The following is a 12963-nucleotide window of genomic DNA, read 5'->3' on the forward strand; positions in this document are numbered from 1 at the left end:
TTAGCCCGAGTCCGAGCCCTGGGTCGGGCGGAGCGGAGTTCGCCGTCTTCCGGGACTTAGCCCGAGTCCGAGCCCTAGGGTCGGGCGGAGCGGAGTTCGCCGTCTTCCGGGACATAGCCCGAGTCTGAGCCCTGGGGTTGGGCGGAGCTTCCTATGGTGCCTTTGGCAGGGCCTGACTGCCCGCCAGTCTCACTCTGTCGAGTGGCACTGCAGTCGGAGCGGCGCAGGCGGCGCTGTCCTTCTGCCAGGCCGGTCAGTGGAGCGGCGAAGTGACGGCGGTCACCTCGGCTCTGCCGGGGGGCGTGTGTCAGGATAAAGGTGTCAGGCCACCTTTGCGTTAAATGCCCCTGCGATTCGGTCGGTCGGTGCGGCGATTTAGTCAGGGTTGCTTCTTAACGAAGGCAGGGCCTCGGGCGAGCCGGAGATGTGTCCGCCGTTAGAGGGGGGCCTCGGGCGAGACGAAAATCCTCCGGGGTCGGCTGCCCTTGTCCGAGGCTAGGCTCGGGCGAGGCACGATCGAGTCGCTCGAATGGACTGATCCCTGACTTAATCGCACCCATCAGGCCTTTGCAGCTTTATGCTGATGGGGGTTACCAGCTGAGAATTAGGAGTCTTGAGGGTACCCCTAATTATGGTCCCCGACAACCTTACATCCTTCAATCTCCCAGCATTGGAGCGCGATTCAAGAAGTTCCAGGTAATCCAACATTGAAATACACCGAGTTTGCCGTCGATTTTTTGAAGCCTATCGGTCGATTGAAGTGGATTTGATTGTAACCCTTATTCTCCAGCTAAATGTGTGATTTGTATCCGCTTAGACATCACTATAATCGGGTCATTGCATCGCGCATTGCATCTCTTTTTTGTTTAGGAGCCCCGATATTAGGGCATGTGTATTTATTCTATATTCCCACTATCGCCCGACATTCATAGATTTAGACAAAGGCTGTGGATTAGGTATTTACTGATGAGTTAGCAGAGAGTACTCTTATACAACCCAAGGAACACATATATGCTTTTTTGTATGTAATATATATGCATATCTTCAGTACTGTTTATGCACATTCACCTTAGTCATTTGTTTACACATTTGTTTTATTATATATGCATATAGTCAGTACTCTTTATGCACATTTACTTTAATGATTTGTTTTCACATCTATTTTATTATCAAATATGCTTATTTGTATTTGATATATATGCATATCCTCAGTACTGTTTATGCACATTCACTTGAGTTATTTGTTTACACATTTGTTTTATTATACATGCATATAGTCAGTATTCTTTATGCACATTTACTCTAATGATTTGTTTTCACATCTATTTAATTATCTAATATGCTTATTGTATTTCATTTATATGCATATCCTCAGTACTTTTTATGCCCATTCAATTAAATCATTTGTGTACACATTGGATTTGATATATATGCATATTGGCAGTAATGTGTATGCTCATTCATACACAAGTTTATGAACATTTCGCAATATATTAAGCATATTTGAATTGTTCTATTTACTTGCATAATTAGTTTACACTCCTGTTCATTATATATAAATACATACATATACTGTTATTTAAGCAAATGTTATTTAAATATTCATGTTATTTGAGCTAAATGTTTTTATTAATATGAACCAGTTATTAAAATATGTTGTATAGTTAGTTGATGCAAAAAGGCTCTTATTTTATCCTGCTCCATTTACAATTATATGAAATATTAAATCAATCTTTATGCTTGTATATAACCATTGTTCATTAAATGCTATCGCATAAATGTACAAGGTAGTTTAAGTTATGTACAAGGTAGCATTATATAGTATGCATTTCAGATAGTTATAGTAAAAATTAGTTTTTTTGGCATATATTCATGCATAAATCAATGTATTTAAAAACAACTTCTTTTTTCTACAGATCTATTCAGTATTTAATCATGAAGTCTGTTGATCGCCCGCCCAGTAATCCAAAAAGATTAACCATTGAATCCAGTCAGGAGGTTTTTTCAATTGACATTTCCAGACGTACAAGATCCAGCAGCTCAGCTCACCAAGATGATATTCCCCAAAATCAGGAGCAGAATGAGCCACAGCCAGCCCCAATCCATCGTTTTCGCAGAAAGGCGTTAGCTTGTCGTTTAAAAAGAAAACCTCCTGCTCCATCCACACTGTCCGACGACGATTTCATGGATGCTCCATCGTTGAAGCGCCAATTCAGATCTGCCTCACCTTCTCCTTCAGAACAAATCAGTGCAAAGAAGTTAAAAGTACCTTCTCCTCAAGTTCCTGATGCGAAAAGAAGTCCAAAGTCTAATATCATTACAAAAAAAACTCTCCTAAACAGAAGACTCCTAGAAAATCACAGGTAACATGTATATATTTATGTTTATTCATGTGTTAATTTTGGTGTCCAATCAAGTTTGTATTTTCCCCCACTTTAAATATATGTATATTATTATCAACAAATATGGTGTTTACTTTTTTTATTGTTGTAGACTAGTTATTTTACAAGCATGTAATAATTATCCCTTGTTTTTAAATATTGTATCATTAGTTCTAACCATATATATACTTTGTGTATTAATGCATATTCATTTATGCTTCCAGAAACTGAATATCCGCTGCATTCCCTATGATGTTATTGTATCATCTTGGATAATGAGCGATCGACAGCGCGATGCTGTCGCTAGGTTGGGATTTTCAAGCATATTTGATTTGCGAACTGATGCCTTAGAGAGCAGATCACTCATTAGGTGGTTGATGGATAAATTGGATCCACATGACATGACCATACGCCCAGGGGCTGGCAAGGAACTGAAGATAACAAAAGATACGGTTCATCTGATTTTGGGTTTGCCATGTGCTGGAGGAGGCAGGGAGTTTACTGATTGGTATGGTGAAGTGGATGCTGCTGCAAAACTGAGACGTGATCTCAATGTTGGTAAAGAAGAATTTGATGTTGTCAAGCTTCAAGACAAGATAGTGCTTGGCAACGATGATGAGCTATCAATTAGATGCTTTTTTCTGATTTTATTCAATCGGCTTCTTTTTCCTTTTGCTTCTTGGGGCATTACAAACAATGAGGTACTCATGACTTCAAACATGGCCCGAATGTCTGATATTGACTGGTGTCAACTAGTTTACACGGATTTGTGTGATGCTGCCGCACGTTGGGATAAAAGGAACAAAACAAACATCACAACAACAATATATGGATGCTCACTCATTGTTCTGGTAAGTATTTTTTTTGTTTAATGTGCATATATATGATATGCAAATAGTTGTTATGTACTAATTTTATATATTTGTGCATTCCTTTTTTCAGATTTACTATCTTGATCACCTACATCACCCTGCATCTCCTGTTAACAAATATGGTACTCCACGCATTAAGTTTTTTGACAATGAGACCATAAAAGAGTTGGCTCGTGGTGACAGACGCCCCCCCCCCCCGTAAAACTGGTGAACCATTCAGATATGCAGAGGTTAGACATAAACAACTTTTTGTCCTGTTATGCAGATGTTAAAATATTATTACTGCTAACTGTTCTATATTACTTTATACAGTTTCGTAGCCGTTCAGAAACGTGTTACGTCATTGCTCCAGAACGGTCTGTTTCTGCCGTTTTCAACATATATGTGCCACGTATCAAGAATTTGATTGGCAACAAGTTACAATGTCTGCCCTCCCAGCAGCGGCCAATGTTTCAATCATTGTTTGAAAACTGTATTTTATTTATGCATCCTGATAGTATACTGATGTAGTTTGCAAATGTGTATGTTTAACCATTTTTTTATAACGATACATTTATATTGCAGTTATATTTCAGTAACAACTACTATATTATTATATATTCCAAATGTAGATAACCCCCCACTACCTCAATGCCTCCAACAAATGATCCAGTATCCACACCAACTGTTCCAACACCTGATAAACAGCAACATGATCAGGAAAGCCATGTTCCTTCTGATCATATCAAAGTATCAGATGATGTAAGTTTTCTCGTACAAACTATATATACAATGCATATATTCTATTCTGCATACAAGTTACTGTTTACTCAACTCTCAGTTGTTTCCATTATAGATTGTCAGTGGGAACGTCTGCAAAAAAGATGAAGTTATGGATGCCCCTATTTTTAACAAAACTCCAAAATCTAATGTTTGACTTCCTTATATCACAATTATTATTATTTCATTTACAATGTATGCAAGTAACATTAATATATATGCATGTTTTATTTTTTTAAAATCCCCAGGCTCCCACAACAGACAAGCCTGCTGCTCCTAAGTTAACACCAGATATAAATAGTGTAAGTATTTACACCTTCATCATATTATGCTAATATTAATTATACCCTATGTTTCATTATGTTTATATTAATAAATTTATTGGTTACAGGAAGGACAAAAATCTGTTACACATGACACTCCTGTATCTGGTGCACCTCTGTTCGATAAAACCCCACTGACAGATGTAAGACATGTTGTCATTTTCATATTTTTCCTATTTATACACTAAGACATTCATATTTATGCTACTGTTTACTAACATATATTCATATACTAGGCAACTACTGACCTGGTTGCAAAGGATAGTTCCTGTAAAGCTGCAGTTGCTGAACATCCCCACGTGTCACGTGAGGACTGTGCTCGCAACCTGCTTAAGTTCATTTTGTCAGGAAAACTAGACCCGAGCATGTATGTATTAGTTATTCAAATTCCAATTAAGTATAATTAGAATAATTGTAATCAAAGTTTTTTCCCCAGGTCTATCATTAATTTTGGAGGATTTGGAGGGTCTGTCCTTGATGTTGTCCAGTCGTTTGGTCCCAACAAATGTCTTGAGAATACTTTCATGCAGGGATTTATCGACTGTATTCGTCAGGATGATGTATTATATAATCCAGATTCTGTAATCAACACTCTAATACTGAATGTCAACGTTGGGGTAATTTTTTCTCCACAACTTTGTATCTTATTGCAACACTAACTGTATAAATATATAATAATAATCAATTTATTTTCTTTGGCCAGACCGTTTTGAATATCGAGGAGTTTGAACAACACAGTTCAAATCCACAGCCCTTCACAACATCACTTCTTAAAGAACATCTTGAACCGACCCTTCCTTCAGATGATGTTCTGAACCAGATTAAATTGGTGAGCTCTAATAAGTTTCATTTGTACAAATGTTAGAATGTTCTTTTGGTCACTAGTTTTATGTTGTATTAGTTTTAATCTTTCATATGCATAGTATAAATCATTCATAAATTTACATATATATTTAACAGATCCTGGTTCCTATGCTACGCCGAAGCCACTGGACCCTTTATGCAATCAATTTTGAACGTCGTCGAATAGACATCTTAGATTCAAATCCTTATGGTCCATTGCTTGGAGGCACTACATGGAAACAAATCCATAATGATCAAATGATGATAAATGGAACGAAGATACCTTGGTCCAGATTAATAATGAGAAGACTTAGCATTGCCTTACATGAAGCTCGACCTGAGTCAACTGTACCAAAGTTTGGCAACTACAAGATTGGGCTCCTTCCCAATTGTCCAACCATGACACCAGGGTCAAATTATTGTGGTTTTTTTGTCGCAAACTTCCTCCGCTACTACGATTTTGATGATGGCGACTTATCAGAATTTTATACTCCGGTATGTCAATAAATTAGTCTTCTAATCTTGCATATATTACTCCTTCAGATTTTATTCTACCATTAATTTGATATTATGGCTATTTCAGGATGAACCATTGGACCAACGTGCCTTTGTTCTGCATTACCTTACCTTTTATTTGAAGTGTGTCAAACATAATTGTTACCAGAATGTCTATTTATGTTATCTGTTAACAGATTCTATGCTGTTTTCATCTCCAGTTTGTGAGTTGGTTCATCGTTTTGCTTCCAATGTTTGGCTTATTTGTATTGTCATATTGTTTCAATATTCAAGTTTTATGCATAATATATACTCCCTTATTTTATATACACTAAGTTCATCTTTTATACATTTTTCACGTTAATTATGCTAATTGTAACAAGTGTTTATGCTATATCCTGTTTGTTGTATTTGAAGTGTGAAACCGACGTATGCACTCCCATTTGATTAGTATAGTTAAGTGTATACAGTTTTATATACCATTAATGTCCATACCTTCCGATTGCTAAACGTTTAATGCCAATTTGTTGTACATATTCAGTTACATAATTTGTGTAATTGTCTATATTTACGCAACATTTTATAGTTTTATATCAACGCATTACATAACCCTTTCATGCAAACTAATGAATTTCCAACAAAATAAAGCATAAGTCATTGTGATATTACAAGTTTCTACTAAATCGACCACTCTTTAGTCACACTTCAAATTATTCGCCCAAATCCATATGCTCATCGGCTTCTTCATTTTCCACTTCTTCATCAATACGATGTTTTTTTGCAGTCGATGTTTCATTCCACTGTGGAGCAGTTGTTTTATTGTTTAGTCTTGATCCGGCTGACCGTCCTCTCTTTCGATTAGACAGTTTTGCTAGCCTTGCCCTGTTCTCTTCCACAGACAGACATGTTCTGCTGTTATGCCCATCTGCTATTCCACACAAATGGCATCTCCTATTCTTCTTTTTCTCTCCTTTCGCACCTAGTCTCATAATCCTATCTTCTGAATTTTTGATTGTCCGGCCTTTTGGTCTTGCACGATCCGGCATACTCAGATTTATAACATCCACATTAAAATTCAACCTCTGCATAATAATATACGTTACTATTTAGTATACGCATATTTACATATATTTATACCAATCAGTAAAATCATTTATCAATGCTCACCTTTTTAGCTTCTGAGGATGCAGCAATATGTTCCATTTGTTCATGTGCTACGTGACACGGAGAACTTGTATCACCAACCTCATGTGAAAATCTCATGTTGTCCTCCTTTAGAGCACAACCCAAATACATCAACATTTACATGCAGCATAAATATATATTTTCATTTTAGACAAATAAACAATATTATTTTAATATGTACCTGGTTACCAGTTGTTATTATTGTTAACGCATGTTCGCATCCAGTCCTGGTGTTATGCGAATCCTACAAAATATTATTTGCTTATTACATTGATATTATATATTCATTATGTACAATACTTCATGCAAGCTTATATATATATATCTTTTACATACCTTATTATGACATGTAATTGTATTGTCATCTTCCATCCCATCGCCAGCATTATTTTTATTCAACTCTTCTTCCTGGTACAAAATAACATGTTACTATGCATAATTTATGTTACAAATAGTATAACACTAAAACATCTTCAATATTATTACCTTGTCTTCCTCATTATCACTAACATCTGTTGACTCATTACATCCAATATCTGGCTCCAATCGGCTTAGAACGACATCGAGCTCATCCAACACATCCATCGCCTTATCGTACCCTGCTTTTGACATACACGCCTGGCGAACTACTTTCATTGTTTTCGTTAACAACATTTTCTGTCTGTATGATTTAGTAACTCCATCCTTCCCCCTGAAGCTCTTATCAATTCTTTCAAACGGAACATCTTTTCTTGATGAGACAGTGTACCTTTGCAATATATACTTTGAAGGTATCTTTTCAACTTGAAGATGCATGAAGGCTCTTAAAAGATGAACACACAATAGACCTGAAAACATGAAATCGAACCATTATTTCAAAAATATACATTAAGCTCCACAACAATCATCAAATTCTCTACTATGCAAATTTTTTATGCTAACCAACATAATACGTACAAACCTGTATGTTCCCACTGTTTGCACTCGCATGTATACTCCCCAGCTTCTATGTCTGCTGTTATCTTGAATTGATGTTGTCCCCACACAATTTTATTAGACCGTTTTGTATGCTGTATGATCCATTCATTATCACATCCGTCTGGGTCCTTTAATATTTTGTATGCAGTGGCGTATTTCATTGATTCCTCAAATCTATTCATAACAGCTCTAGTGTATGCTCTAGAGACTCTCACTTCGAACCTATATAATGTATCTGTTGTCCTTGGTGCCTATAACACATTATTATCATAATTAAACAAATTATTTACATAAATGTATGCAAACCGTTATTGCTAACAAGCACGACATACCTTGCTCACCAATGCCTCCTTTGATTCTTTCATTTTCCTGCTGTGCAACATTTTCATCATTTGTTTAGCGAACTCATGCAATGGGGTGTTCGCATCTACATGTGATTGCTTCACTAATCTGTTCATGCTCTCACTTCGTTGTGTAGATACCATTACCCCACAGAAGTCATTTTTAAAAAATGCAGGTATCCATTCTTTTCTTATTTCATATAATTTGCGTAGAGTCATATCTTCATGAAGATTGAACTCCTCTAGCATCATTTCCCAGGCACATTCAAACTCATGAGGAGTTAATGGATGATGTATAATAGACTGGAATGTTGTTTTAAAATCCTTAACAGCAAACCTGGCATATATCTCATTTAGAAATGACATAAATCTGTTCTGTACATGCCATAAGCACAGTCTGTGCACTGTTTTTGGAAATACAGTTCTCAGAGCAATTGGCATTGCAGGATCTTGATCTGCAATTGCTCACAGATTATTCAGTTATTTTCACAATAAATTAATTCACTGTTTTGCATAACAAATTTATATATCACATACCTGTAAGCATAACTCTTGGACTCTCGCATCCCATACATGTTTTGAATGAATTGAAAGCCCATTCAAAAGTATGTACAGTTTCATCTCCCAACAAAACAAATCCAAACACTGTACACTGCAGATGGCTGTTAGCTCCAACAAACATGCCCAGTGGTTTATCATATATATTTGTCTTGTGTGTTGTATCAAATGTCACAGCATCACCATAATCTGCGTATTCCCCCTGCATACTTGCGTGTGACCAAAAAATACTCACTATTTTCCCATCATTGTCTAGCTGGAAATCACAAAAAAAATTGTGGATTCTGTTTCTTGCATTCTCTAAAGAAAGCCAAAAGTTTGGCTACATCATTTGAGCAGTTTTCTCTTCTCCTTGCTGCCCTCCTACATTTGTTTGCACAAAAAATTATTACACACACATTTACTTTAGTAATATTCATGGCTATTGATATATACACATGAAACAAAAAAGTATTGCTTACATGTTTTTCAGATCTTGAGCAGTTACCGGTATGTTCTCCGGCCCATCATGCATTTCTGATATAAAATCAACTATGCAATGCTGCGGCACTCGGCTATCATGCATTGCATCAACAAAATTTATGAACTCAACATCCCTAATTTTGTTGCAACGTAAATGTTGTTTCTCTGCTTCGTCAGTTATGAACTCATGGTTATGCTCCAAGTTTACCAGTTCAATTTTTGTAGCTACAACCATTTTGTTTTCATCATCATATATTTTTTTTTAATTTTATTCCAGCTTTGCATTGCGTACGCCCTAATGATCTATTCCTCATCCTAGGTGTATCATTTGATTTTGCTGCACTTTTACCTTCACGTGAACAATTTATCCACTTACTGAATGTCTTCTCTCTGTATTTCTTCAGTGGAAATCCAACTTCATATGCATACCTTTTATAGAATTTATATGCATCATCAACATCCTTGAAAGTCATCCCTACCGTTGGCACTATAGTTGGATCAATGTCTTTTGCCTGCTATTTCATTGTCATTGTTGTTTGCACCATGGAATATGTTCACAACAATATAATCAATCAATAATCAAATACAGCGATTGACTTACATGTGAACGCAGTATCTGTGGCGTATCCATCTCCCTGGAGCTAATATTGGACATAGGAGGTCGAACCCTTTGTTCTCCTTCTTCCCCTATGCTCATCTCGGCGATCTCAGGACCCATTAGAGCAGAGGTGGTGTCACCAGTGAGTTACCACCAACTCCTCCCTCTGTCTCTGGATCAAGACGAACGCCATCTCCTTCCATTGCCGGCGACCCTCCAGAGCCGGCCATCTCCAACTCCGATGAGTTTTGCAGGCTTAGTGGTCCTTTTTCCGAATGAAAGTAAATCTCGGATACTATAAAAGTAACCGCATCCACGTTTACAGGGTCTCTCCATTATTTCCGAAACCGTCCCGATATTATGGCGACGTCTTTGTCAAACTATAATTCATAATATAAAATTTACGCACAATGACACAACGTTTTACGCCAATCGGTATATACTGTTTATGCATCTATTATGCCGTTTCGGTTTTATGCCATATCTTTTAACATCTTATGCTTCATTTTTGTTAACCTTCCGCACATTACTTACCATGCAAGATCCATAATTTACGCGCCCACGTATCGCAGTAATCACGTTTGCATGTGGTATCTATTCCCTTTAATTCCACGCAACCCCCTTACCATTCAAACAACCGCGTCACGGCGCCGTCGTCTAACCTGCATGCCGCCTCTCAGCCCCACGTTAAAACACAGGTGCGCCTGTTCCATCGACCAGACCTCGGGATCCGACCTGGGCTTCCTTTAATATCGGAAGCCTAGGGCTCCCGTTATACCTGTCATATATATATATATATATATACACGTCTACACAACTTGCATCTCGGCTACACGTACGAATGCTACGAAAACAAACTTAAACTACTACTAGGCCGTACGTGATTATGCACAATATAGAATATTTGGCCGGTGAGGTAGTGATGGGTTGGAAAATTGTAGATGTGCGAGAGCGACCGGTATGCATGTCAACGCTCGCCCAGCCTGTCGGCAGGCACTAGTAGTAATAATGTTTGTCTATAGTACTAGGCTACACGCCACAGCTACATTACATATACGGGCTTGCTTGTCTCTTCTTCTACGACGTCCATTTGCACCGGCGGCTGCCACCAAAATCGGAGCGACTGAGCGGGGGGGGGGGGGGGGTGAGTGAGTCGCCTAAGTGTGCTTAGTGTGTTTTGATTTTCGGCCTCCTCTTGTTGTTGCTAGCTAATGCATGCATGCATGCCAGCCTCTCTCCTCTGTTTTGGCTTGGTGCTTCTCGATCGACACTGTAATCCGTCTTGAGAGAGAGGGCGAGAGAGTTGGTTTGCATGGGGTGTGTGTCCTCCAAGGAGTCCAGACGACGACCTCAGGGATACGAGGATCCCAACACCTTAGCTAGAGAGACCACGTGTAAGAACCGAACCTGAACACACACTCCTGCGTTTTTTTTATATCATCGATCTGTTCGCCTCACGTACGTAGTTCTCTACCATACCCCTGTTGCAGTTTCTGTCAACGAAGTGGAGGCCCTCTACGAGCTGTACAAGAGGATAAGCTATTCCATAACCAAAGACGGCCTAATCCACAAGGAGGAGTTCCAGCTCGCTCTCTTCCGGAACAGTAACAAGAGGAACCTTTTCGCCGATCGGGTCAGCTACCGGCCTGCTTCATTAATTATTTCATGCAAATTATTACAGTTTTTTTTTGTTTTAGAATTTTATATATCTTGTGTTCTCCCTGTCATGTAAGCTGTAAATTAATATGCGCAGATATTTGACCTGTTCGACCTGAAGCGCAACGGAGTGATTGAGTTCGGGGAGTTCGTTCGCTCCCTCGACGTTTTCCACCCAGATACGCCCGTGGAAGAAAAGATCGCCTGTAATAAGATGCACTCTCTGCTAGCTAGCTGCCATATATATATACGTTCGTTCCTTCTCTGTCGTCTGCCTGGCCTCCTAATTAAGGAATATAATTTCTTCCTAATTTCAGTTGCGTTTCGGCTGTACGATCTGAGAGGCACTGGATTCATTGGACGCGAAGAGGTCTGTGCCATTAATCTTCTTCGAATCGCTTAAAACTATGTTAGCTTTCGTTAATAACTGACTCTTAATTCTTCTCCAAATTAAACGTCCATTCATGCATTCAGCTGAAGGAAATGGTGCTGGCCATTCTGAACGAATCAGAATTACTTCTTTCCGACGACGCCGTCGAAGAAATCGTGGATCAGGTACAGTCTGTCCACGCCACTGAGCACTTCTAAAGAACATGAATATATGGATTTTTACGGCATGCTAACCAATTTTTTTTCCTGCAGACTTTCAGGCAAGCGGACATGAACGGCGACGGGAAGATAGATCCTGATGAATGGAAGGTGTTCGCGAGCAAAAACCCGGCACTTCTAAAGAACATGACGCTCCCATACCTCAAGTAATTAAAAACCCGGTACTTCTAAAGAACATTAATTACCCGCACCGCACATGACTGGGCGGCTTGATCTGACGACGACGTGTTGCATTTTGTTGTTGTTGTTGTTGTGCATCGTCATCTTGTACACGTACAGGGACATAACCATGGCGTTCCCCAGCTTTGTTCTCAACTCTGGAGCCAGTGACGACGAGTTGTAGTAGCTGCGAGCATGCATGGCCAAGCTGCGAGCGAGGAAAAGGAACGCTGACCTCACTCCTCAGTTCACTAAGTTTCAGACGGAGCAGCAGCAGGAGGACCCCTCCTGAAAGGTGATTTGGAAGCTGGTGGTTCACTCAAGCTGCTAGGATCATCTGTGGAAGAACACACATGCTCCATACTTGCCCAGCCCACAGCAAGGCTGTACATGCTGTATCTTAATGAGATGTAAGCGCTTCCCCTAAGGCCGGCCAGCAAGTAACCAAACTTGCCAACGAGATTATTTAGTTTTTGCATGCTCTGCATAAAACCATCACTATCAGAAGACATCACTATCAGAAGAGAAATTAACGGATATACAACTTGATATACAACAAGGTCAACAGATAATATAGTTTTACAATAATAAATATAAGAAAAAAGAAGCAAAAATACAGCATGGCAGTTAATAATCAAAACTGAGCAAAAAAAACACGACTAAGAGTAAAAATGAGGAACTAAGAGCACCACCTTAAAAACCCGTGTATAAAAAAGAGCTGACAATTTTCCACCCTTCATATCAGTAATATATGGTATGTGAACT

General features: G+C 38.7%; 1 protein-coding gene across 2 annotated transcripts; it reads left to right on the top strand.

Annotated features, from left to right (window-relative positions):
• The first annotated feature begins 10854 nt into the window (after positions 1–10854).
• Positions 10855–12690, top strand: LOC100285616 (calcineurin B-like protein 4). Of its 2 annotated transcripts, none has more exons than XM_023302211.2 (7): positions 10855–11168; positions 11265–11407; positions 11528–11636; positions 11748–11800; positions 11905–11985; positions 12073–12200; positions 12319–12690. In XM_023302211.2, the coding sequence occupies exons 1-6, from the start codon at positions 11087–11089 to the stop codon at positions 12187–12189; spliced, it is 585 nt and encodes a 194-aa protein (XP_023157979.1). In that variant the 5' UTR covers positions 10855–11086; the 3' UTR covers positions 12190–12200; positions 12319–12690. The 2 variants fall into 2 exon arrangements, with proteins under 2 accessions (XP_023157979.1, NP_001151979.2); NM_001158507.2 differs by having other exon boundaries at positions 10920–11168; positions 12073–12185; positions 12319–12625.
• Positions 12691–12963: the final 273 nt, after the last annotated feature.

The sequence above is a fragment of the Zea mays genome, chromosome 4 (assembly GCF_902167145.1).
Source record: "Zea mays cultivar B73 chromosome 4, Zm-B73-REFERENCE-NAM-5.0, whole genome shotgun sequence".
NCBI lineage: Eukaryota > Viridiplantae > Streptophyta > Magnoliopsida > Poales > Poaceae > Zea > Zea mays.